This window comes from Paramacrobiotus metropolitanus, unplaced genomic scaffold (assembly GCF_019649055.1).
Source record: "Paramacrobiotus metropolitanus isolate TYO unplaced genomic scaffold, Prichtersi_v1.0 Parri_scaffold0000005, whole genome shotgun sequence".
Lineage (NCBI taxonomy): Eukaryota > Metazoa > Tardigrada > Eutardigrada > Parachela > Macrobiotidae > Paramacrobiotus > Paramacrobiotus metropolitanus.
The window spans coordinates 2,397,828-2,421,555 of record NW_026570225.1 but is presented as its reverse complement, the minus strand read 5'-3'; the positions used below and the strand labels follow the sequence as shown (position 1 = coordinate 2,421,555).

General features: G+C 43.6%; 5 protein-coding genes across 41 annotated transcripts in view; 3 read left to right on the top strand and 2 right to left on the bottom strand.

Annotated features, from left to right (window-relative positions):
* Positions 1 to 6,028, top strand: part of LOC129580883 (uncharacterized) — a 50,488-nt gene extending 44,460 nt beyond the window's left edge. For 22 of the 27 annotated variants that reach the window (XR_008689393.1, XR_008689395.1, XR_008689390.1 and 19 more), the window contains 3 exons: positions 2,242 to 2,354; positions 2,433 to 2,742; positions 3,725 to 4,098. Coding sequence is in view for 4 of the 27 variants with exons in the window: in XM_055471629.1 (XP_055327604.1) it covers positions 2,242 to 2,354; positions 2,433 to 2,466 (147 nt within the window). In the remaining 23 variants the exon portion in view is untranslated. Of the gene's footprint in view, positions 1 to 2,241; positions 2,743 to 2,899; positions 3,043 to 3,724; positions 4,099 to 5,627; positions 5,725 to 5,818 lie in introns of those variants that run through there. The other 5 variants (XM_055471616.1, XM_055471617.1, XM_055471618.1 and 2 more) reach the window with 5 other exon arrangements.
* A 521-nt stretch (positions 6,029 to 6,549) lies between these two features.
* LOC129581107 (calcium-binding mitochondrial carrier protein Aralar1-like) lies at positions 6,550 to 10,380 on the bottom strand. Of its 2 annotated transcripts, none has more exons than XM_055471997.1 (3): positions 9,968 to 10,380; positions 8,256 to 9,221; positions 6,550 to 7,708 (listed from the first exon to the last, which is right to left on the bottom strand). In XM_055471997.1, exons 1-3 carry the CDS (start codon positions 10,285 to 10,287, stop codon positions 6,838 to 6,840), a joined length of 2,157 nt encoding a protein of 718 aa, XP_055327972.1. In that variant the 5' UTR covers positions 10,288 to 10,380; the 3' UTR covers positions 6,550 to 6,837. The 2 variants fall into 2 exon arrangements, with proteins under 2 accessions (XP_055327972.1, XP_055327973.1); XM_055471998.1 differs by having other exon boundaries at positions 8,256 to 9,216; positions 9,968 to 10,178.
* Positions 10,381 to 12,422: 2,042 nt separating this feature from the next.
* On the top strand, positions 12,423 to 16,034 carry LOC129581078 (uncharacterized). 2 transcript variants are annotated; one of them, XM_055471956.1, is made up of 7 exons: positions 12,423 to 13,003; positions 13,218 to 13,318; positions 14,059 to 14,787; positions 14,875 to 14,945; positions 15,044 to 15,188; positions 15,320 to 15,472; positions 15,568 to 16,034. In XM_055471956.1, exons 1-7 carry the CDS (start codon positions 12,795 to 12,797, stop codon positions 15,663 to 15,665), a joined length of 1,506 nt encoding a protein of 501 aa, XP_055327931.1. In that variant the 5' UTR covers positions 12,423 to 12,794; the 3' UTR covers positions 15,666 to 16,034. The 2 variants fall into 2 exon arrangements, with proteins under 2 accessions (XP_055327931.1, XP_055327932.1); XM_055471957.1 differs by having other exon boundaries at positions 12,424 to 13,003; positions 14,059 to 14,775.
* A 56-nt stretch (positions 16,035 to 16,090) lies between these two features.
* LOC129581077 (arginyl-tRNA--protein transferase 1-like) lies at positions 16,091 to 21,126 on the bottom strand. Of its 6 annotated transcripts, XM_055471950.1 has the most exons (8): positions 20,835 to 21,126; positions 20,056 to 20,625; positions 19,498 to 19,880; positions 18,979 to 19,251; positions 18,206 to 18,891; positions 17,545 to 18,036; positions 17,060 to 17,481; positions 16,091 to 16,957 (listed from the first exon to the last, which is right to left on the bottom strand). In XM_055471950.1, exons 5-8 carry the CDS (start codon positions 18,379 to 18,381, stop codon positions 16,398 to 16,400), a joined length of 1,650 nt encoding a protein of 549 aa, XP_055327925.1. In that variant the 5' UTR covers positions 18,382 to 18,891; positions 18,979 to 19,251; positions 19,498 to 19,880; positions 20,056 to 20,625; positions 20,835 to 21,126; the 3' UTR covers positions 16,091 to 16,397. The 6 variants fall into 6 exon arrangements, with proteins under 6 accessions (XP_055327925.1, XP_055327927.1, XP_055327928.1 ...); XM_055471952.1 differs by having other exon boundaries at positions 18,206 to 18,614; positions 20,056 to 21,126; XM_055471953.1 differs by having other exon boundaries at positions 19,498 to 19,876; positions 20,056 to 21,126.
* Positions 18,579 to 23,402, top strand: LOC129581076 (maltase 2-like). 4 transcript variants are annotated; one of them, XR_008689441.1, is made up of 9 exons: positions 18,579 to 18,873; positions 19,005 to 19,240; positions 19,567 to 19,746; positions 20,061 to 20,239; positions 20,304 to 20,641; positions 20,791 to 20,974; positions 22,491 to 22,623; positions 22,833 to 22,961; positions 23,033 to 23,172. XR_008689441.1 is itself a non-coding variant. In XM_055471947.1 (9 exons), the coding sequence occupies exons 2-9, from the start codon at positions 19,027 to 19,029 to the stop codon at positions 23,384 to 23,386; spliced, it is 1,770 nt and encodes a 589-aa protein (XP_055327922.1). In that variant the 5' UTR covers positions 18,582 to 18,915; positions 19,005 to 19,026; the 3' UTR covers positions 23,387 to 23,402. The 4 variants fall into 4 exon arrangements, 3 of the variants coding, with proteins under 3 accessions (XP_055327922.1, XP_055327923.1, XP_055327921.1); XM_055471947.1 differs by having other exon boundaries at positions 18,582 to 18,915; positions 22,491 to 22,682; positions 23,033 to 23,402; XM_055471948.1 differs by having other exon boundaries at positions 18,582 to 18,920; positions 22,491 to 22,682; positions 23,033 to 23,402.
* The last annotated feature ends 326 nt before the right edge of the window (positions 23,403 to 23,728 follow it).

The following is a 23,728-nucleotide window of genomic DNA, read 5'->3' as shown; positions in this document are numbered from 1 at the left end:
CCCTCTTGGGCTTAGAAATTTTTCCATTGTGGCTCTCTAGGACTTAGAAATTTGTCCATTATGGCCCTCTTGGACTTAGAAGATTTTTGGCCCGAGATGCATGACCCAACCGGCATGCACGACCAAACCGGTCCAAGTTAGAGACCCATGTGGGCCATCCAAACGGAATTGGTCCAGCATACCATTTTGGTCATTGGAGCACCACTCCTGCCCAGAGGCTTCATTCACTGGCCCCTACGGACCGCCCAACCGGGCTTGCTCCACCACTCTGAACCAGGAAGGGGACAAACTGTCCTTGCGCAAGCAACAGTGCCTTCCATATACGACGCCGCTGGAATTACTCCACTGGACCCCTGTGGACATCTCTGGGAACCGTCGCTCCGGATCTACAGGACCAGACCAATCCTATCGGATAAAGCGGACCGTTGACTAGTACCCGTGTGGACAAGATTGGCCCTGTGGTAAACCTAGTCGGAATAAGCCATTTTGCGTCTAGTTTTTTAACCAAACCTGGTTTTTCTAGACTTTATTAACCAAAGAATTGATGTTTTTATTTAGCCATTTAGCCAAAAGAATTGGTTTTGGGATCTCTAACTATATCTTACGTTTCTTTAATTCTCACTGGAATTGTGATCTTTTTACTTTGATGTTTAACAATGAGCCTTATAAAACTTTATTTTCTTACTTGTTCGACCAACCAAGCCTTCAAAACCACACTGGAACCCCCTGCACCCAGAGTGCACTCCAGATTTTGGCCGTTCGGTGCACTGCACCGCCGGTCTTGAGACAGCGACCCTACCGGGTTGAGAGACAAAGTGGCATCCGGGTATCGGATCCTGGCACCCTACCGGGTTGGCCAGGGGCAGAGTTGTGGCTAGATGAGCACACTCGTTGTGGCTAGATGGATAAACCTTCGGGTTTTGAAAGATAGTCTACATCGAGCGCGGTTTGGACTTAGATGGGTGACCACTCTGAGGTCAGGCTGCGAGTGCACGGCCCGCAAGGCCTGTGTGCGAAGTGCTTGGCTGAGGCAGCAATACCACCAAGGAGACGGGCACGGGAGATGGAGGATCACAATACCACCCTGGCTACTCAGTAACGGCTTGGACTGAAAGGCCTGTGATGTCCGCAGCACCAATCGTGCCAAATGGAAGTAGACAGGGAGATCAGTCGAAGCAGAGGATTGGCGCCTTCCCTAGAGATGTGCTTGCTGTCTACCTGTTTAGAATTCTCTTAGTCTGGTTCTGTTGAACGTCTTGCTCTGCCCGAGCCGGTTAGCGCCGATGCGCGTTAAAATAAAGCTGGCGCTCGCGTTTGCGAGCTGCTGCATACGATCTGTCTGTGGCAGTGTTATAGCCTCCATTGTAACTCTGCGTGAATGAATTACCGTACTTTGCACAGAATGTTCTGTCTGTCACCTGATTAATGCATTGCTGAACATGTAAACCGAGCCGTTTTCGAAACAACTAGCCGAATAAAGCAATAGCAAAGTACGGCTGTGTTTTTAGGTGCTCGCAGGAGTTCCCACTCCCGCCCAGAGGCATGTCAGAGACCGCTCACTCGAGGCGGTAGACACATCTTGTGGCTTGCTCTGTCACCCGCCCGCACATGGCCACGCCCTTCGTGCCGCTATATTACGCTGCTTACTCGGCGTATACTTTGTCTACGCTGACCAGTCAGCGCACTGCTGCACTCTAGGGGGCGTAGCCCAGCGCCTACGAGCGATTCCATGCTTTGCGGCATCAGCTGTTGCATACCTGCAGCACGCTGAATCATTATCACGATTCTTACGAGCTCGCATACAGCTACTTTTCCACAGTGATTCCGCACTGGTTTTTCTGTGTTTGTTTGTTGGTTGCTTTATTGTTACACAATAAAGGCTGTTTGCCATCATTTTCCTTGTTCTGCTTCTGTGTCGTTCTGACAATGATTTTACGAATTCGCGAACCTTGCAAACACAGTGGTGTTTGCCCGAAGCAATCTGGGGGCTTACGCGTACACCTGCGTTTGGCCCTTACCAGTGAGCTGTTTGGTTAGGCACCTGTGGATTCTGGTCGCTTGCTTCTGTAGTTTTCTTTGTCGGTCTCTGTGTTTGCTAGGTTTGAAAGCCACAGTTATGTATCAGTGATACATAACTGTGAATTCAGCTGTCGTGATACAGTATCACGACGTTTTGTAAAAAAGCGTGACCACCCGTGACGTGACCGTGCTTAACGTGTGCTAACATTGCTATCGTTTCAGATTTCAAGCGAATGCCATCATTCTCATGATTCGGGTCGAGTGAGCCAGAAAAATGGAGATTTTTATTTTCGGTTTGTTCAGTTTTTCTGGCGCCCAGATCACAAGCAGTCCAGGTCCGATTACTGTCACCGCCGCTGTGGTGGTGCCCTTCAAAGATGTTAACTTCACGGGTTCTCCCTTGTTCCCTGTAGACGTCACGGCGTTCAAGAATTAGATGTACATTGACCAGTTCTGGCCAGCCTGTGAACTGAGCTTTGAGGAAGCCAGGAATAAGTACAATGTCATCTTCGACGCACAGTATTACATCTACCGAACGTGTCAGGTGATGGTGGCCTGGTTTCGGCGCACGTCATGACGGTCATTGTCCGCAACCGGTCGCGGCCGCTGGATGTCTTCAATGGGCCACCCTGTGCGCAGGATATACTGCAGGCGAGAGTTATCAGCACGGTGTTTCCGACGATGGTACTCACTGGTGGAGCGACGCTCACGGATAAACTTGAGGTGCCTAGAAATTCACAAATTTTATAACATTTTTAGAATATTATTTCCGCTGCGCGCAGCGCTAATTGGTCTTCTTTAATTCTATGTATTAGTATGGCAGGATGAACCCACCAGAAATCATTATTGCATATAGGTCAGCGAATTTGGTTTCTCGTAGCAATTTCCCAACGTGATTCGTTGTGCATATTGTACGTACACGCAATGGTCAGGTATGCTGGAGTCTGGACATGGCCAGATAGTTCAACTGGACGAATTTCGCTGTCGTATTTTATGATGCGGAATTGCGGATAATTCTCGGGTCATGTGGGCGAACAGTCTAATGATCCGATCGGTCAATAACAACTATACGTACACCCAGTTTTCTTTCTATGCCGGCGTCGACGTAAACACCTTACTAGACTCCGTCCAGAAACAAGCTAGAAGTAAGAAATCTCAATATCAGAGGTCGATTATGCAGTTGTCGTTATCCTGTGTCCAACGCGGATTCGCGAATTCATGATCACTGCACATGCCAAAGGGATGACTAAAGGGGATTATAGCTATTTTTCGATGAATACCTTTCCGAACAACAGCATATTGCAATATGACAACAGCGAAAGCTGGCAGCACAGTACATGTATGTGAAAAGCTTTAATCGGGCTCTTCTACTGTATTAAGAATTTGGACTGCGACATTTTCATTACGGTATAATAATCACCCATGTTACATGGGTGATTATACATACGATACATGGGCCATGTATCGTATGAATGTCTTGAAGTATCACATAGAAGTATAGATAGATATGGAATACAGTCTATATACTTACGATATGTATATAGAAGCGCTGTATTTGTCTGTATTCTGCATTTCTATCCCGTTGTACTCTGTCACGCTATAAATTCGAATGTTATCTTCAGGCTTTAAGTTTCAGTTCCCGTATAGTTATCAAATGCGTTTGGTTAAGACTTGGGAGCACGAAAGTGTGTTTTACTTACCACAGGTGATTCGAATGATACTCGTACCATCGCCATGGAAGCTTATTAGTCTCCGTTCTTTTGGGCGGTCCGCGACGCGAGCAATACTCCCACATATGACGCCTTCCGTGCTGCTCTAAAAGAACGCTCGCTCGAGTGACCATATCAATACGATATTAATTATATCCTTTTTCTTTGTTTTTTGCTTTTTTTGTAACCGGCGTCTTGGCGGTTTCCTTAATTTTTGCGTGCCTGTTGTGTACATTTCGCAGTGACCTTTCACGACTGTATTGTGGCTTTGGCTGCCGGACTGCGCAACGCTCACGATGCCGGTGTCGATTTTCGTTTCAACTGCACTGCAGTGTTGCAGAAATTTGTAAAAAAACACATCCATCACAGGTATGCTAGAAACTTAGCAACTGTTTTAAAATCGAATTCGCGCAAACACTGCTGAATGTATGAAACTGTCAATACTAGGAAAATGCGCTATTGCATGCATTGGTAGACCGCAGCGCAGCGTGAATAGTTAAAAATTGATGAACCGTTACATTTATATTAACGCTTACGATCATGTCGCTTACGATCAATGCTTACGATTATAAGATTAACCAAACGTAGGAAGCCGTCCAACATATTCACAAGCTGATTTAAGCGATTGAACAGTCAAGGATTCTCACAGAAAGGATTCTCACAGAAAGGATTCTCACAGAAAGGATTCTCACAGAAAGCAAGATTTTGACGAAAATTATAGCAAATCGTAAAAAAGGACTCAAAGGTCAAAACACCATTTTTTAAATAACTCCGCTTAGCAGGGTTCGGCAAAGATTACCTTTACCGCAACCATTACCTTACCGTTCTGCAAGTACAGTAACTTCCCAAAAAAAAAAACGTTCTAAATAATTTTACCGTTGGCTTTATCCTTTGCATGGCAGACTGCCGCCAGTTGCTTTACCGTGTTATTATCAAATGCGAGTGTCTTACATTTCTAAACGTCATAAAGGGTTTAATCCAGCCGACGGATTCAGCGTGATGTTCGATGGGAAACGGTTTGTGACCACAGCGGACAACGAAAAACAATAAGCTGCCATGTTTCGGGACGGCTTGCTTTTCTAAGACGAAGTGTAATGCCTTGCCGTCGTTGTAGGTATAGAAGTATTGTATTGCTGCTTCTGTATTTTGAGGTCATAAATTATTGTAGCTGAACATTTGGAAGTACAATATGTGGATCTCATTCCCCAAAACAAATGATAAATTCCCAAAAACGGTAAAGTGTCTGAAGCCAGCTTTTTCACGCAACGGCTAAAGTCAATGGTAAAGGTTATTCGGGACGGTATTTCGGAACGGTGAATTAGAACGGTAAGGTAATGGCCGAGGCAAAGGAAAAGGTAAAGATGAAGTTGCAAAGGCAAAGGGAAAAGGCAAAGACAAAGGGGAGGCAAAAGGTAAACTTGGCCGATCCGCTTTGACAGCGGTGCGGCAGATTTTGAAACAGTAGCGCTACGGCTTCCAGCGGTCGATGCGAAGTAACTGCTAAAGATATGGTTATCCTTTGTTTCTGGATGACTTCAGAGCAAATTTGACGACCACTGAGCTTTGAGAGATTTGAATACCCTGGGATGTGCTATCTTTTTACTTCCATAAAACATTTCATACAAAAATGGTGGCGTGACAGCTGACATGCTTAGGGTATATCGAGCACTCAAAACTGGAATTTTACTGCAAAGTGCCTTTGCGGTAATAATTGCTAATTAAAAGCACAACGTACGCGTTCATGTCGAAAAAAAAACAATCACTTTTAAATGAAAATTTTAAAACAGTGCTTACGCAATGAACCATCGCCGTCTTTAAGAGAAGAGAGTTGAGGTTTCAGATTTTTGGCAACTTTGTGGTGTTTAAGTTTCATAGTGTTCTTATGTGGCCAAATATTAGGTGGCCTAAGCGCTAGGGTATCATGTGTCCGGGTGTCATGTGGAATGATGATTTTGCTCTGTATGGCATCACCAATCGAAATTCTGGGACGTATTCGGTAATTTCTTAATTTCATAAGCATTTCCACGTACAGCGTCTGAATTCTGCACGGCCAAACCGATTGGATAATCCGTATTTTGTTATTCCACAAGGTTGTGGGGCAGTACTTGGGATCGAGTAATGCTTTTACACTGAACAAGGAGGCGTTGAAATAGAAAGCGATTACACCGTGCCGATTGCCGTGGGACTGGCCTTTCCTTCCGGCATCATACTGGCCATTGCGATTGTGATACATATATTACCGTATGGGGGGTGCGAACAACACACCCCCATTAAAAGTGCCGGAGTGCGGCTATTTGGGCGACGACCCCGCTTGTCACGTAGGTGATTGATTCAGTTCGGGAAATTGCTTCTTTACTACTCCTCCTGTCTTGTTATTTGGTGATCGTAAAGCGGCACCGTTCTGACGTTGCATTTCCTTTAAAATTACCGCAACAACATTACCGTAAAAAATTTTCGTAACAATCACTCGAATCCCGTAAACACCAATACCGTACCTAGAAAACGTTACCTTTGCCACGGATTACTGTACAATGACGGATTGCTTTTTATTCAACGGGTTATCATTACTGATATGCTCTACCAATTAATCCATAGCTTAATGAGTTACCGTAATTGAAACCAGTTTCGTAACAGGATACTATGGCAGGATTTTGTTAACTGTTAACGTTACCGTAAGGGATTAATGTCACCGTTACGAGTTACATAAAATACCGCTCGTCTCCCCTACTGGCACATCAAAAGACTTTGGTTTTGATGTTTCTGGATCCGCAATAAAAAAACTACACTAGAAAAGTGCAAAACAATTAACAAAATGATGTACCAGATTATTTTTAAATTTATTTTATGCGACTGTCCACACTTGGTGCGATAGAGCTGTATTTCCAACAACTGCGAGAAAAATAAGTTATTCTGAGTAAATGCGTAAAACAAACATTAAGACATGAGCAAACATCAGTTTTTTTGACTTGTAAACGCGGTAAAACCACCAGATTTCTCATTTACACTTAACGTAACATGAAATATTACATTTAACAAAAGCACAATCATTAAAAGTTTAAAACCACAACCGGGGAGGAAGGGCTGAACATCGATAACAAACCAAACATTATCAGGCTGGTGCAACTCCGGGTTTCAAGTTAGGATTTCCTACCGGAACAATTTCCGTCCTAAACCGTGGCAAGAACAAGCCGAACTTGGATTCCACACCGGCAAAAGTGGCTAACGCCAAGTTATACCCGCCAATGTGATCCGGATTGGTTGAGCGGTACACATACTGCGACTGCATAGGAACCTTCAAATCTTCCCCTGTCGGGCGTGTGCCTCCAAAATCCACCTTAAACAATCTCTGGAGCATTTCGTATGTCATAAGTGTCACACCAAACTGCGGTGATGAGCGCAGGACACGGGCGCCCGCTCCTTTCCAAAATGCACGGCCGCCTTCTTCAGCCCAAATCTTCCGGGCACAATCCAACAGTCCACTGTAGGTTGTCTGACCCTTCCGTGCGGCCACTTGCAGCCGCGTCTTAATAACATCAGCCGGTGTCACTAACGAAGCGGCCGGAATACCTGCTAAGGCCGCCGCTCCCAGCAAGGACAGCATACTGTTGTGACCGTGCTCGTCCTGAAACCAGACTTTTGCGTGGGCGTACGTCGGGAAGTAGATGGCTGAAAAGGGGATATCACGGAGAAAACATGCCCGGGCCCCTTTGTACAAACCGCGAAACCCTAGTTCGCGCATGACAGAACCGGCGCGGATTTTCTGAGTGGATGCTACTTCACCGGAAACCTGCAAGCGGATCTTGACAATCTCCAGTGGATTGGTGAAAACCACTTGAGATGCACCGGCCGTACCACCGGCCAATATCTCGCCCCATAGCGGGATGAGGCCGGTTTCGTCAACGATCTTGTCGCGGATAAAATCATTCATCGTCAGCTTGATGGCTTTCTCCGGCGCCACACCCACCAACTGCGGCAGCAACCTAAAAAACCATCGTTCAGTATTCGAGATATTTAACTACCAACGAGGTCATAATTAAAGTAAGTCACATCTACAGTTATCATTACGTACTCGTATTATGAGTCCTATATCTGTTTACTTCTCCTTCTAACACTTATCCCACATTCTGGCGTTGACAGAACAAGAATAATTACATTCCTACTAATCGCGTAAGTCAGAGCATAAAATCATAATGAAATGCATTGATTATCATGTATCACAGCTGTTTGCTAACGCAAGGAAGATTCCGAAAACCCAAAACTCGTGTTTGCACAATAAAAAGAATAATTAAAGGTGGTGGGGTCCAATAATCTCAGAAGACGAACGCAACTAGATACGACAAGTCAAATACAACTCAAGGCCACCTTATCGCTTCCTTTGAAATGACTGTAATAACAAAAAAATCAAACTCAACTTGTTAAAGAGGTAGCCGCAAAACTTGAATCAGAAAGTTCTTATGGCTGTATTTTAAAAGCAAGTATTCACTTTTCGTCTTCCGTAGGTCGTTCAGCTTACAGTAGAAAACCTACCCGCGATATAATCCCAGAATGCCTTCATAGCGTACCACCTTTTTGAAGCAGTCAATACTGTTTTTATACAGTAACTCTTCCAGATGCGCGCGGGATCGCTGATTCTGCATTCTGGTCTTGACCAAATCAATAGGGTACACAGCCGTAGCACCCACCGCTCCGGCCACGGATCCCAAGGTGAAACGGTACGCACTTTCCAGTATCTGAATAAAGAAGCCTCGCTCCGAAGGATCAGACACTGCTTTAAATTCCGTGATATGATACGACGGTATCGTCACTCGCTCAGGTGTGATCATCTCCAAATCTTCGAACGTTAACTTTCCAGTTTGATGACGGAGCGACGCAATATGAAAAAGAATATCAACTTCCAGCGGGGTGACCTGGGACCATACTTGTGAGCCAGTAAGGAATTCTTCCTTCGTAAGTGGCGTTTTCAAATTATTCCTGGTCACGGTTGTGAAAATGCGTTTGATCAGTTCCATATTGTTGAGGAGATTATTGAAGGCCATGAAGTAGGGGAAGCTGACCCGCGTACTGCCTTTTCCCCCGGCCACAGCCACCAGATTATCGCGCACGAAGGCCGTGAGCAAGTGAGATTTCACATTCGTCATGATGTCGTGGAAGTCCATGGCGCGGATGTAGCCCGTACCCTGCTTGTCGAACTGTTTGAAGGCCTGCACGGCGTGTGCTTCATGAAAAGCGTGCAGAATTTCCGTGAATTCTTCGTATGACACTAATCGCTTCTTATCCTTGCCGAAGTTCAGTGTCACAAAGTCGCCGGCGAAGTCGAAGGGGACATGTCGCTGCAGCGTAGTCAACCGAATGACGCGCTCGAATTCATCCAGCGTGATGAAACCGGAACCGTTGGTGTCGAAGAGGGAGAACGCAGTCATGTACAAAGCGTCCGGCAAGCACAGCACCGCTTCAAAGGCTTGAAATTCCGCGAACGAAATGAAGCCATCTTTACTGCAAGAATAAGTAAATAAAGATACCGGTTAAGGTGCCAAGAAAACTAATAGGCATACCAACTAATATTTGCCAAAATTCATTGTTATACAGTACAGTAAACTGTAAACAGTTATAATGTATCGCTGGCACTCCTCGCCCGACCTGCGCGGCATACCGTAGTTTAATAGGGCCGATGTTAGCCGACCAGATCGAAACCAGTGATTGTTTATAAAACATGGAATCATCTGTTTGTTCTCGTTATTTTAAAAAGAGATACACTCACAGGTGTTCGTCAGCTTAAAAATAAAAAAGATGTCTATAAAACATTATCAGCGTGATCAATTTAATTAATACCAAAAGTTGGACATAAAATACTGGACGCGAAAAGGTGCCTACTGCCTAGTACGGCCTACTGCTTACACTTCTGTTTCTCAGTTTCTAGAATGAAAAAGTTAACAAAAATGTATCTACAGAACCTGTGGAAAACTGCTATCTAAATCACATCGAACTGATTTCGGTGTCTAATTTCTTCAGCATATTTTTTACGAAAGCACAAAATTAATGTAGACCATACTCGTACGACGTAAAGACTGAAGTTATCAGATCAGCTTGCAATGTATCATGTTTTTTCCAGAAAACATGCAAATGCAGTTTGTATTATCATTTAGGAATGATCCTAAATGTGGAGTTGTTGCTAACAGAACACAATCTTCCGAGAGCAAGTACGTAAAAATACACTGCACATGGTTTTAAAGACCCCCGACCTGGTATCCACAACGCTGCCCAGCAGGCGCACTGTCTCCTCGCTGTAATTTTCCGTGGCATACAGACCCAGGTAGCCCCGCACAAAATCCTCCAGTGTCATATACCGTTCTCCTCTCCGCTCCACCGACGCATATTTGTTAAATATACCGCGCAACTTTTCCCCGTCCGCGCGCCTAACGGTTAGGACGGGACTGGAAGCCAATGCCGTCATCGACTTCCCACGTTGAGCGCCTTCGCAATACGCAGTACGAAAGGGGGAAATGCAGAACTTCTTGAGAAAGGTGCGATTATTAAGGCTCAATAATTCCGTATGATCCATACTGCTTTACGGACTAAATGTGCATAACTGTACGTAATACAAGAGAAACACAGTAATTGCTCGGGGACTTGCAGAACCCATTCACAACGAAATCAACAGAATGTGTGTAGAGATATTAGTGTACATTGTTGTGACGGTAAGATTTGATTGCTGGCCATATTGAGAAATATCGAATTAAAATTATAACAGTTATTTTTCGCGTTAATGTTAGAGAAAATATAATAATATCACTATTAGGCAAAACGATTTTTTTTCTGTTTCGTCTTAAGGTTTGGCACTGAGAGCATACGTGGTTAACATAGCCGCCTACGAGAAATCTTTTAAATCAAATTGACTTCTCCATAGACAGCCATGCTAATTACGTAGCATAGCAACCCTAAAATAAAAATCGAAAAACATTTGTTATGCCTACTAGTATATATTATTCTGTATTTTTAAAGCATATTCAAAAAACATTAACGCGAAATTAACAAAGTTAGAATTTTTGAAAATTTGAGTTATAGCATATGTCTATGGGCCAGCGTCAAATCTTCACCGTCACGAATTTTATTGCGCAATCATGATGTGGTGCACGATCTCTGTACACGCAGAACTTGCTTGTTGCTGTTTCTACGCCTGTTGCTTCAGCTGATTAGCCGATAACCGATTGTGGTGGTGTGGTATTGCACTTCCGGATCGTTCGTACCGAGCCGAACCCACCGGAAGGGAAATTATTGATAACACATTAGACAAGAGCGCCAAATCGTTGACAGTGTTTTTTTGCGGTATTCGTATAGAACTTTCGTTTTGGGCTGTTTCTAGCCGGTTTGCTAAAACGAAAACTTTCACTGAAATTTACGTAAGTATATCAATGACGCTAGTGACTAGTTACGCTACTACTACGACAGTACTAGACTACTAGTACTCTGCAGACTAATAACGGTTTTTCGTTAGTACTTCAGCTTGTGATCATGCTTCTCAGATTTTCTATACATAATTAGAAGTATAAGTACGTACTGTACTTAATTTCTTATCACTTACAATAGTAGACTGTTCCCAATATCGCATACCTACTAATTGTAATAATAAATATTCTTAAATAAAATTGTGCTAATAAAAAGAAGCATCACATAGCAATGGTAACACCAACAAACACCGGAAACGGGCGGCTGTTCGTATTTTACGCTACTGCAGAAAAATCCACTAGCTTGAGCTGCGGTCTGCGAATAATCGAAGCGGAAAAACAGATCCGTTAATAGCAGCTAATTGTTACAGGAGTTTTGGACGGTTATTACGAGTGGGCCTTCGGTTACGAAAAATCCAGTACTTACAAAAGTGCAACTTAATACAAGTATTATATTATTTATTCTTAATATGTCCGGGCCGTCCGGTCGTCACACCCGGTTCAATTTTTCTGCGGATTTTTTCATTTTTGTAAAATACAAATCCCAAAAAACATTGCAAACATACTCAATCGTAGTGTAATTGCACAGTTCAAGCAGTAACATTTTTAACGCAGGTGACCGGAAGCTGCCCGCACGATAACGGAACTGGAACAGAAGATACGAGTACGACAGGAAACCGGCGAAAAACGGGCTACGGAATTCCTTCGTCAGCGGATCAGCATCGAGGTCCAACTTGGCAATGCGGCATCTATCCTTGGGACGGCGCCGACAGGAGCAATTTACGTGTATATCAAATTTTCTCTGTGATTAGGCCGCCTCTGTTGGCTGATGCTTGACAAGTGAATGTTGCCGAAGTTGCTTGGAAAAATTTGGTATGCGCAGATGTAAAAATACACTTCCCGATAGGCAACGTCAAGCATGCCCTTTGGCAAATCGTCAGGTACAATTTGGCCTCTGTCCAGTGCCCAAAATATTAAACCACAGAGAACTATATTCCTTATTTTTAAAACTGCCTGTCGTTTTGTTTTGTTTTGTGCAGGCCACACAGTGCAACTCCTAGCAAATAATTGGTAAATTGACAGTAGGGAAGGCGAGCACCCTGCATGCAGTCCAGACTCCATACTTCCGAAAACACCTTCGGTGCATGATAAAATGAAAGATGCCGCCCATCTCGATATGGTGGGCGGAGCGTAAGCTCGGAATAGATCCCTCTATTAGGCTGCCGTAGCAGCCACTTTATGCCTGGGCTGATGAGTGTGCTCACACTTTACAGTCACCGTACTGATAAAAATCATAAAATTCAATTATTATTATTATTATAATTAGTGTATTTACTAATTCGTTCGATATAATTTTGAAATATCTCTTATGCAGGATTATTACTTAACTCATCGAAAGCGAACGGAAACATTTCTAATTATAGTGGCAATAATCCAGTAATCAAGTTTACATGTTAGGATCTGGCGAGCGACCAGTGCTATTCAATGACAGGATTGCCTTTGAAAGTGTATGAGTTACTGTTTTACCTTTTGCCAGTGAATCGTTGATGTTTTCATTGGAAAACCGGGCGACTTACAGTCATTCACTGCAAACGTTGTCGAATAAAGAAAACCCTTGTCGCTAATGGCTGAAAGTGGGGATAATCAGTTTGATACTACGGAGGACAGTCAGGCTGAGTCGCAGAAGACTGTATGTGGAACAGCACGTTCGCAGGAAACACATAATGCTGGAACGGCTTGCGCCGTTTTCGAGGCAGCCATTCAGCCTGAGCCTTCTGATAGAAATTTGGATGCCTGTCCTCTGTGTTCCCGTGATTTCGACAGTTTCATGATGTAAGGCTGGAACTTTACTGGTAGCAAAGATGTTCTATGAAATGCAGGATAGTTTGCGCTCGGCATTATATAGATATTTTATGCTTTTGGTTTGGAATTTGTCGTATTATTGGGCAACCTGAACCAACAATGTAATAAATCACAGTGTACGGCTAAGTAACCTGACTCATGATTCTCATCTTTAGTTTGCCGAAATCGTTTTATGTTTTTACAGATTATGTGATTATTGCAAGCAGTGGTATCATGGGCGTTGTGTGGATGTCGAAGAACGCGATGCGGATTTCATTGAAGATTACTACTGTAAAAAATGCTTAGGTAGGTTTGTACCGTAAAATTAATGGCCGTAAAGCAGCAGAACTCTGTTCATATTTTGCTTATACTGTTTTAGAGGCTCGGAATGAGTAGATGGTTCCTGTTATTTATCAACTTATTATTTGGCAACTAAAATTCATAAACTATTTCATAATTTGTTACCTTTCTGTGATTTCATTTATTTGCTGTTACGCGTTGGTTGCGTCGTCGTCTGGTTTGAGCAGTCGTAAGTCCGGTCATTAATTATTATATTTTAGTACATTATTATAATTATTATTATTATAATTCACATTTCAGTACGAGTACAGAAGCTGATAATGATTAAGTTATTTTTACCCAGTTTTGCACAATAAAGCAGGTTTTCAGTGCCTTACGAAAAGCACGTACAGTAGCTGCTGGGACCTGCGGCGTATGAAATAATATTAATAAACTTAATAATTATGTACTTCTTATGAAACACGTTTTGGTATGTGTTTCCCTTAATCGACGCATTCCGCTGCTTCGTGTTGGACTGGCACCCTATCATTTCGGAAACCATTCATTTCGGAAACCATTCGTTTCGGAAGTCATTCATTTCGGACTTCCGAAACCTAAGAAACCTAAATGAATGAAATGAATGGTTTTCGAAATGAATGGACACCGTTGGACTGGAGTGTCAATACTTGTAAAGTTCAACGTGCGGTTGTTTGCGATTATCCATAAATTTGCTTATCTGTGTGCTTCAGCATGTGTGCCAATTTCAGATTCTCGATCGTTCTTGAAAATTACGCTGAAGGATCCGTCCGTAGTACATCGCATGCATCAGCAACAGGAGGCAGCAGCGCGACTTTTAACAACCGGAAGAGATCCTTCCGCAGATTCTTATGGCCCTTTGATGAGGAGTTCCACGATTCTCCATTCTGGCAGTGCGGTGAATGAGCATCGTACACCTCCCCAGTCGAGTAACGTCCGACGTCTACCAAAAATGTCCGTCTCCGCTGTAATGGAGACAGTCAGAGCGTCCCCATGTGAGCAGCTTGTTGCTATGGATACATCGCATCATCCCCAGGAGGGTGCACGGATTCGGAAGAAGAAAAAATCTAAACTTCGGGTGCTTTTAAGGCGTCAATCTTGCGCCACAGTGAATCCGGGAAAAACTTCTAGTGAACCACGGACGAACGTTGACAAGGTGGACCTGGGCATGGCTTGGAAAGTCAAGACTATGGTCAAGACTATGTCGAATTCCACGGCACTGCAGTCGGGATATAAGCGCAAACCACACAAGACCCCCGAACAGCGACGAGTCTTGCTTGCTTCTTTCGACATAAACCGCCCGCCCCGCGGTGATCTGTTGTCCCGATTGAGTCTTGAGACCGGACTAGAGAAGAAGGTCATCACGCAGTGGCATAATAATGAAGTTCAGAAGAGGAAGAAGAATGGAGAGCAGTGCAGCAGAACGCCCAATGTAAAGAGAATAGCAGGTAATGTATCAGGTCAGTTCATTGCAGTCGGATGAAGTCTGTCGCAATCGAGTACATGCGTCGTTTATCGTGTGACTAAAATGCTTTCATCATCCTTAGAACGGAATTTACTCGGTAGTAAACCTGTGTTTCGGATTGGGGAATCCCTTGACGCAGTACAAAAAATCCAGGTATCCCTTAACAGTACCATATCACAGGCATTGGATGAACGGTCAGCTCATTAACGTTACGTCTGTGTCATAACTTACTTCATTAGTTTTATCTGCAGAAGCACAATGGGAAAAATAAATCAGTCCCGGCTGTGCAAAAAAATCGACAGCAAAGAACCGCAACTGGTTGCTCAGCTCCTTCGCCCGGTACATCAACCGGGACAGAATGGGAAAGTGTTGATAACGTGACGGAAGCATCGGAAGGTATCGAATTGAAGTATAGTATTGTTCACTTTTGGGGATAACAATTATAGCATTACGCGATGCGTTGACTTCGCATTGATAGCACAATAGATGGTTAAACTAGTGGTTATTAAGCGGTTCTTCGTTTTTAGCTGCTGACGAATGTGACCCGGAGGAATATTTGAATCACCAGCAGTTACCGCTGGATGAGCAAGATTTTGTCCCTACCATAATTGACGATACGTTCATGCGACAGGAATGGCTGCAGCCGTTTCTAGCTGCCGCACAGCTTAATGATCCGTCGTGTAAGATCTGCTCGGCAGAATAGTCTACCGCATGTTTTTAACACGACTGCACGGTTGTGAGGTGAGACTTTCTGTATCTGTGTGTTATCTTTCAGGTACTCCGGAAGTTTTAGCCGCACGCATGGCAGATCTTGATCTGCAGAAGCAGTGCAGAATGGCTTTCCGAGTGGCTTTCAGCAACGAACGAGAATGATAAAACAAACTGGGATGGAGACCGGAGGGTAAAATTGGGAATACTTGTGTTTTGCTTGTACGGTTTTCATGGTCCACTTGAGTCGTTACACTTTTAGTATTACCGTTGCGTTCAGCGGCAGTTGCCGATTTATCAGCAGCCATTTAACTTTTCTTGCCAAAGCTACTGTTTTTTTCTCCTATCTTTGCTTAGATCTCATAATGCTTATGTTTAAAATCAAATTTTGTACGGTATTCGCGTTCTTCCGGTTGCTGATTTTGATTTGTTGCAGTTATTGTGAATTGCTATGTTGACCATTCTTATTTACCAAGAACGTGGTTAATAAGAATCGACGGGCAAAACGTCAAGATCGATTGCCTTATTCGTTTGTGAGCAAAAATAATATTCATGAGTCGTTTACGTTCATATGATTCTGGAATTAAGAATTCGTTTTTTTTGTTTTACGGTGCGAATAATTGGAGCAAGTCCGGTAGCATACCGTTTGCAGACTGCTGACACACAAAATGCAGGTGGTCTGGAAATCACAGGAAGAAATCACTGTAGCGTGCACATTTCAAAAGTACAGAACCATTAGCGCGAGAAGCGAAGGGAACACGATAATAAGGCTTGCACTCTAATAAAACAATGCCAAGTACAAAACAAAAGTCCCAAGTTCGAATTCATGGCTTGCAACTGGCAAACGTCAAACCAGCGGAATCGTACCACACAATTATAGCTCATGGTCAGAAGGCTTCACGAAGACGGCTGATGAATAGGGGCATTATCACAGTACAGCGCCATTGTGGGCGCACACTGGCGTCCCACCAAAAGCGCATAGCCCGTCACTCTCTCGACTTCCTTTCGTAACACTACAGCCGCAGGCTGTACCGATCTCTGAAGTGTAATGCGATATAATTCAAACGTCATAAGATTCCGCTTGAATAAAATTAGTGTCTGGTTGACATATTCACACACTCTTCCTTCTTCGTCCGGGATTTCCGGTCTAGCCAGACGCTGATATCCTGTCACAGATAGCTTGGGAAGGCATGCGGGAAGTGGATGCCAAGTATATGTTTCGGGACATAATAAAAAAGAAGGCTGAAATGTGGCTTTATAATGCATTTTGGCGCATGAGTGCACGTAGAATCCCAAACTAGCAAACTGAATCGACGGGAAGCGCGTGTGCAACTGGCGCACCATATACATCTCGCGTAGAACGGAGTAAGTGCCCAGTGATAAGTAACTGTAATCGGGATCGTAGAAAAAATACACCGAGGTCAAACAATCCGGTAGTACATCGACGACATCCACTCCTGCAACACATTTTGATTTCACATACGACATACCATAAACTTACAGCACATGTTTGGCATTCTGCTGTTTTCAGTCACGTCAGCCAGATCGTAGCTTCTCACCGATAATTTTTCCATCCAGCACATAATGCAGATGGAAACTACCATAGACGCCCTCGTCATTATCTGCTTGCTCAGGCGCCAGCTGCCGCTGTAAGGGACTTTCGGCGAGAAAACGCGAGAACTGTTTGGGTGTGGGATGATCGGCGTCCTTTTTGTGGATGGTCAGCTCATATTTAGCGTACACCTGGAATACGTCGTCGAATGTCCGCGTAAACTCCGAATCACGATCATTATCACTGGTGCTGATCAGGCGGAATTCCAGGTGATGTTTAGGCTCATCTGGGAGTGGCTTTTCTAAATACGTCTCCAAACTGTTGCTGGTCGATTTGCTAGATTTCGGTGGAGTAGGGTTAACTCCTTGTCTGAGCAATTTCTGAGCTTTCTTCTCGCGACGAACCTCTTTAGCCTTCCGCTGAAGGGGCCTAACATTACGCGAATAAGAAAAACTATTTCTCAAACTGATGCGAGCAGTTTTGGCAGCCTACTTATTAGGATCCGGGCCTTTTCCTTTCGCGGGTGGAACATGATTTCTCTGCGTGACCACGATGGGCTGCGTCAGCGAACTGGAGCTGATTGGAACTGGCGCAGGCAGGTGCCCGATGGATGGTATATTGTCAGAATTAACGACAATATTTTCCGGATGAGTGTCCGAAGGCGGCTCTTCCACGTGGGGCATTTCTTCGGCGCCACCTGCGCCTTCCACCTCCATCTCGTCCGAGGTGGACGCGCTGTCGTCATCGTCATCCAGAGCATCCTGCAAATCGGAATCCGACGACTGACCATTCATGCGCGCAGCAACGGTCGTGGAGCGGATACGCTCCTCGCCTTTGCCCCATGCCAGATAGTTATACATTCTCCGCAGTACTTTTTTCTGCGATTTAGTCGGCTGAAACTTCAGTGCTTCACAGCGGATAGCGTACTGCGGGCAGCAGGTTTTCTTCATCACGGGCTTGTAGATGTATTTGCCACTCCGACGCCTGCAATTTAATTCACCCGGTTACTGATCTGTAAGTGTTCTTATAAGTACAGCAAGGCTGCGAAATGAAATAGATCAGTAGGGCAAACTTTTGGAGAAGGTGAAAAATATCTTGTATTACTAATTAAAATACAAAACACACGCAGGATACAATCTAATCCCGTACTTACCATCCTCTTTGTAACAGATTCTGATAATCCGTTACCGTTAAACGATATCCCCAAATCCCATCAGAAATACTTCGACTCCCCTGGCAGTATCCGCAGTGCGTCCCATTTCTGCGACTGGTCTCGTTGTTATACTCAAACAACTCGACCAATGAAAACTTTGGTTCACGGAGAGACATGGTAGCCAAATAAAGAAAAACAATCCAGAGTAAAAGGGGGATTCAACTGTTATACTTATAGTTATGCCTTTCAAAAAGCAAACCAGCTGTTAATAACTGGAAAGATGATACAGTAAGAATGAGCATGGTATGAACGACCTACCCAGATTGTTTTGGATTTGCTCATGTCGCTTTACATGTTCAATGAAGGGCCTGTACCTCCTGACGTGTGCAGCAGCCACCCTCAGGCGAAGCTGGGAGATTATATCAGCTGATGTTATCACAAAATTTTCGCGAATTTCTTTTTTACCGTTCCCACGAACGGATATAACAGAGCAGATTTAATTCACCTGTTGCCGTTTTCCGCATTTACTTCTTTAATAAAATTACACTACTGTTACTCTATTAGTAATGCAGTATTACTGATTACTCGTTGCATTCTTATATCTATCAAATTGTCATTTCCTTTCGCTACATTTTCAAAAGCATTGCAGACCATCCAAGGCGGAACAGGTCAGTTTTTCCCTCCACCTAAACGATTTGGTTTGCTACTGAGTAAGGTTTGTTTACAAACGAGAATCAGCTTACATTGTCAGCAATCTGTTGTGTTCATGTTACCTTTTGTCCGACATCCGCCTGTTTAGATTGTGGGTTCCTTTTTCCGCCATGGACTTATCTGCAGCTGATCAGACCGACAAAAGCCGTCGGAGACAACATAAAAAGTTTTGCTTCGATCTGTATCCTTTGGGAAAGAATTTGTCAGCAGCATCTGATGAGCAGCGTACTTTCGACCGAGAATGGTGGCACAACACAATCGTTTACCAAATTTACCCGAGAAGCTTTCAGGACGCCAGTGGAGATGGAATTGGAGATCTTGCAGGTAAGAAGTTTCTGTCGCATAATACTTCAGCAAGTTATAAGTACTGTACGAGTGCAGATCTACTTTATCGTCTGATGGTGAGATCTCCGAAATAATTGTATCAGCTAGCTGTTAGTGTTAGTATAGTACAGACTGTACAGTCAATAGCTGTTATTAACTTGGCGCAATCTCAGTTAATTATAGCTTGTGTTTTACAATTTACAGTACTTCTATGTCCTTTGTTTAATTACTCTGTGTACACTGTTTTACGTGCATACAATTTCAATAACAATCCGCAAACTGGTGCTGGAAGTGCTGAATTTAGTTCATTTTGTTCTTTATTGCAGGTATCACATCACGTTTGCCTTATCTGAAGGAACTCGGTATTGAGTCAATTTGGATAAGTCCGTTTTATGAATCGCCCATGGAAGATTTTGGCTACGATATTTCGGACTTCTGTCAGGTTGATCCCATATTCGGAAAGCTTGCCGACTTTGATCAGCTGATCAGTGCAGCACATTCACTGGGTACATTTTAACTTTCCACGTTACCTGTCCAACCACAGCTGAAATGCTGCTTGCCAATAAAACAGATTTGTGCTGGCATGCTAAGTTTTTCGCATTCCGGCCGCCGGAGACACGAACTTCCCGCACTGGTCTATCTGAAAAAGCATTTTTCGAAAACAATTGACTACGTTGTACTTGTGGTCGTCTCTAATGTAAACGACGCGCAATAGCGTTTGCCGGTGCAGCAGAAAGATATATAGCGTATTGTGCATCACGCAGTCGGAATGCGAAAACCTCAAAATATCGTCAGACGGTATAATTGAACTTTACTTTAGGTATCTATGTGATCGTGGATTTTGTGCCAAATCATACGAGCGACAAACATCCGTGGTTTGAGGCCAGTCGGGACAATCGGATCAATCCATACGCTGATTACTACGTATGGCACAGCGGCGACACTTCCCGGTCTGTGAATAGGCGCGGCATTTCCATACCGGCTCCGCCGACCCTTTGGGTAGGTGCTCTTTTGAACGATATCTGACGAAATTTTAATCACGAGAGTATCCCTTCTGATTTAGAACAGTGTTTTTGGTGGTTCAGCATGGGAATGGTGCGATAGGCGGAGTCAGTACTATCTCCACCAGTTCCTTCCGTCCCAGCCGGACTTGAATTTCCGTTGTCCGGCTGTTGTCCAGGCAATGGATGATGTTTTACTGTTTTGGTTGAAAAGAGGTGTGGACGGATTTCGAATGGATGCAGTCAAACATTTGTACGAGGTTCCTGTGCCAGAGCATCCCCGCTCGAGGAATTTTGATAAGGAAAGTCAAATGCATAATCAACCGGAAACATTGGAAATGGTGTCCCACTGGAGATCGCTTTTGGATGAATACGCCGCATCAACTTGCACATGTCACAAGTAAACACGTCTTGGATTAATTCCGTATTTGTATATTTCGAGTAAAACGTCGCAATTGTAGCGCTTTTAGTTCGTCGGATTTCTTTATGTCTTATTTTTAGTAATAGTAAGCAGTTATTTGCTGAACTTGAAAATCTGGTGTACTGCAGGCTGTTAAACACTGAAGTTACTGGAAAAATCGAAGAATGCATACCATATTATCGTTGTGGAGCGGATTATTCCTTTAATTTCGGCTTGTTGAGCTTGGATAGGGAAGTGACTGGATTTGATATGGAATTTTACGTCTGTGGCTTTTTGAAGTTATGTGGCCAAGGAGTTTGGCCGAATTGGGTGGTGAGAGAATTGGGTGGTGTACAGATTATCACTTATTCCGTTTACTGACAGTATTCGCAGTATTCAAAATGTAGATACTGCAGCGGTTCAGTCATAAAAACCGATTAAACATTATTACACTAAAAAGATCTCGCTTATTTTTTCCGCTTCTATAAATTTTTAACGTCTGCAGTGGCTACGCGCCCTTGCGCGTAGCAACATTTACATATTTGTGACCTGTACTGGATGGGATATTCTGTATTGTTCTTAATTATTATATTGAGTATCTCGCCGGCAAGAAGCCCAATAAATCTGGTGCTTCATGACGTGACAATTGGCGTGAAGTGTGTAGTATTCATTGAACTTTAAGTTGGAAGAGAGGAGTGTGCGTTAGTTAAGCGTGACAATGGCGACTTCAACGGATCGACTGGCGAAGTTTAATCCGGAAACGATGGATTACAAAGCGTGGAAGTTCTTGTTTGATAATTACGTTGCCCTGACGGATCTTCATACCGATAAGCACCGCCCTTTGCTGATCAACAGCCTGGACACCAAAGCCTTACAGCTTCTCGTGTCCATGTGCAAGCCGAAAATGCCGTCGGATTTCACGTTAGGAGAATTGCTGGCGAAGCTGGAAACGGCATACGCGCCGTACACCAACCAGATCACGGAATGGGCACTGTTCTTCAGCCTTCGTCAAGGTGAAAGTGAAAGCCTGGTCGATTTTGCGACACGGATGCGGGACAAGACCATCCTGTGCGATTTCCCTAGCACTCCTTGAAAAGAATTTGTGCGCTGTCCTAGTAGCGGGAATACGAAGCGACGTAACCAGGAGGTATTTGATGTTGTCGGAATTGAAAACATTCGACGCCGCCCTGCAGCTGGCCATCAAGTTTGAGACGAGCGTTAAGGAAGCCAAAAAGAATAATGTCGAAGAAGAATCTGTGAACAGAATTGCAAAGAGAGACGCTAGAGAGAAGAAAGACGAGAAAAGTGAACGCCTTAAAGAGACAAAGAAAGGAAGTGATGAAGAGGAAGAAAGCGACGAAGAGGGCGCGTCCCGGCGCAAGTGTAAGCGGTGTGGTTCATGGCGTCACACACCGGATGAATGCTGGTACCGGAACACTCGTTGTAATCATTGCGGAAATAAAGGTCATATCGAAAGAGCCTGCCAGCAAAAGAGAAGTGAAGAACGAAAGAAGGATAAAATCAGCACGGTTTTTAATGTTGAAGAAGATTATTTTGATATTTTGCCCTGAAGTTTTTCACTTCATTTTTCCGGTGAAGGTGTAACGTAGTGCAGTGGCTACGCGCCCTTGCGCGTAGCAACATTTACATATTTGTGACCTGTACTGGATGGGATATTCTGTAGTGTTCTTGATTATTATAATATTGAGTATCTCGCCGGCAAGAAGCCCAATAAATCTGGTGCTTCACGATGTGACAAAATTAATAATTTGCACCAGGCTCATTAATAAAGCGGAAAGTGAACAAATTAGTTGACAATTTAAAACCTGGTGTTCATTTTGGTTATTAGGTGGGGAATCACGACATCCACCGCGTAGCAGACCGCTTCGGCAGTGATAAAATAGTCGATGGAATGAATATGCTCAACTTGCTCCTACCGGGAACGGCTAACGTGTACTATGGCGAAGAACTGGGAATGCATGGTGCGCGGATTGAATTTTTCGGAGATGTCAAGGATACTTTTGCTAAACGAGATTCTATTGTAAGCGACCGGCACTTCGCTGCACGCCAATAGCTATAAAAGCCTATGATTAAATTTTTAAAGAACAATAACTTTCCAACTTGGTTCAAATGGCTGATGGGTTAGTGTTACGGAGTGTGGTATGTATAAGTAATGTATTTTAATTTGTAGTTCTGGAAGTTGAAGAACAGAGATCCGGCTCGCTCTCCCATGCAGTGGACAGATGAGTCAACTGGCGGTTTTTCTAAGATGTCACCTTGGCTGCCTCTGGCGGATAATTATCGCGTGTGCAATGTTGAGGTAAAGCATACAGTCACTGATTACTAATTTCAGTATTCAAGGTTTTAACATTGATTTGCACAATATCTCAGATTCAGGAAACCGAACTTCACTCGCATCTGAATACTTTCAAACAACTTGTGGCATTACGAAAGCACACTGCATTCGCCATGGGCCGCTTCGAAACCGCTGTTGCATCCAGTAGTTTATTTTCTTTCTATCGCCAGTGCGGTGCTGATATTTTTATTGTGATAATTGATGTTCGATTGTCTGTCGCTAAGCAAGAAGAATGTTACGACTTTTCCAGTGATAAAAAGGGATCAATGGGAGAAGTGGTTGTATGTTCTGGCTCCTGTGCCTATGAGATCGGTGATCGCATTGCTCTGGATACGATTTGTTTGAATCCTTGTGATGCCCTTGTAGTCAAAATATTAGCAGTTGATTAAATGCTTTTCTAGAGAACAGTTATTTTTGACGTTGGAATTATCTTCTTCACAGCATACTTCAAATACGGACGTCGTTTTGACTCAAAACTTGTTCTGAAGGTCATGACGATAACATGCTGCTCTTGTTGAGCTGTGTTATCAGCGTCTATTGGAAGTTACTCGTTACTCATAATTTTGTGGGTTTTTAAAGCCTTTATTAGGCATGAATCATTACGAATTTTAATCATAATTTTTAAAAGTTTACCAAAATTCTTAAAGATTAATCCTTATTCGAATTGATTAAGAGAACTATGGGCTCTGATAAAGATAACGTCACATTACTAGTACTATCATAATAAAATA

What these genes read in the sequence shown, in the direction of transcription:
- LOC129581077 (XM_055471952.1), bottom strand. Translation starts at nt 18,381, where the DNA reads ATGTCTCTCCGTGAACCAAAGTTTTCATTGGTCGAGTTGTTTGAGTAT. An exon ending in AAAGGCCCGGATCCTAATAA is followed by an intron (nt 17,482 to 17,544) that starts GTAGGCTGCCAA and finishes GCGTAATGTTAG; the next exon opens with GCCCCTTCAGCGGAAGGCTA. An exon ending in GCTGGATGGAAAAATTATCG is followed by an intron (nt 16,958 to 17,059) that starts GTGAGAAGCTAC and finishes AATGTGTTGCAG; the next exon opens with GAGTGGATGTCGTCGATGTA.
- LOC129581078 (XM_055471956.1), top strand. Translation starts at nt 12,795, where the DNA reads ATGGCTGAAAGTGGGGATAATCAGTTTGATACTACGGAGGACAGTCAG. An exon ending in CTACTGTAAAAAATGCTTAG is followed by an intron (nt 13,319 to 14,058) that starts GTAGGTTTGTAC and finishes TGCCAATTTCAG; the next exon opens with ATTCTCGATCGTTCTTGAAA. An exon ending in AATAGCAGGTAATGTATCAG is followed by an intron (nt 14,788 to 14,874) that starts GTCAGTTCATTG and finishes CATCATCCTTAG; the next exon opens with AACGGAATTTACTCGGTAGT.
- LOC129581107 (XM_055471997.1), bottom strand. Translation starts at nt 10,287, where the DNA reads ATGGATCATACGGAATTATTGAGCCTTAATAATCGCACCTTTCTCAAG. An exon ending in GGCAGCGTTGTGGATACCAG is followed by an intron (nt 9,222 to 9,967) that starts GTCGGGGGTCTT and finishes TTATTCTTGCAG; the next exon opens with TAAAGATGGCTTCATTTCGT. An exon ending in ATTCTGGGATTATATCGCGG is followed by an intron (nt 7,709 to 8,255) that starts GTAGGTTTTCTA and finishes ATGGTTTTTTAG; the next exon opens with GTTGCTGCCGCAGTTGGTGG.
- LOC129581076 (XM_055471947.1), top strand. Translation starts at nt 19,027, where the DNA reads ATGGACTTATCTGCAGCTGATCAGACCGACAAAAGCCGTCGGAGACAA. An exon ending in TGGAATTGGAGATCTTGCAG is followed by an intron (nt 19,241 to 19,566) that starts GTAAGAAGTTTC and finishes TCTTTATTGCAG; the next exon opens with GTATCACATCACGTTTGCCT. An exon ending in ATCGCGTGTGCAATGTTGAG is followed by an intron (nt 22,962 to 23,032) that starts GTAAAGCATACA and finishes ACAATATCTCAG; the next exon opens with ATTCAGGAAACCGAACTTCA.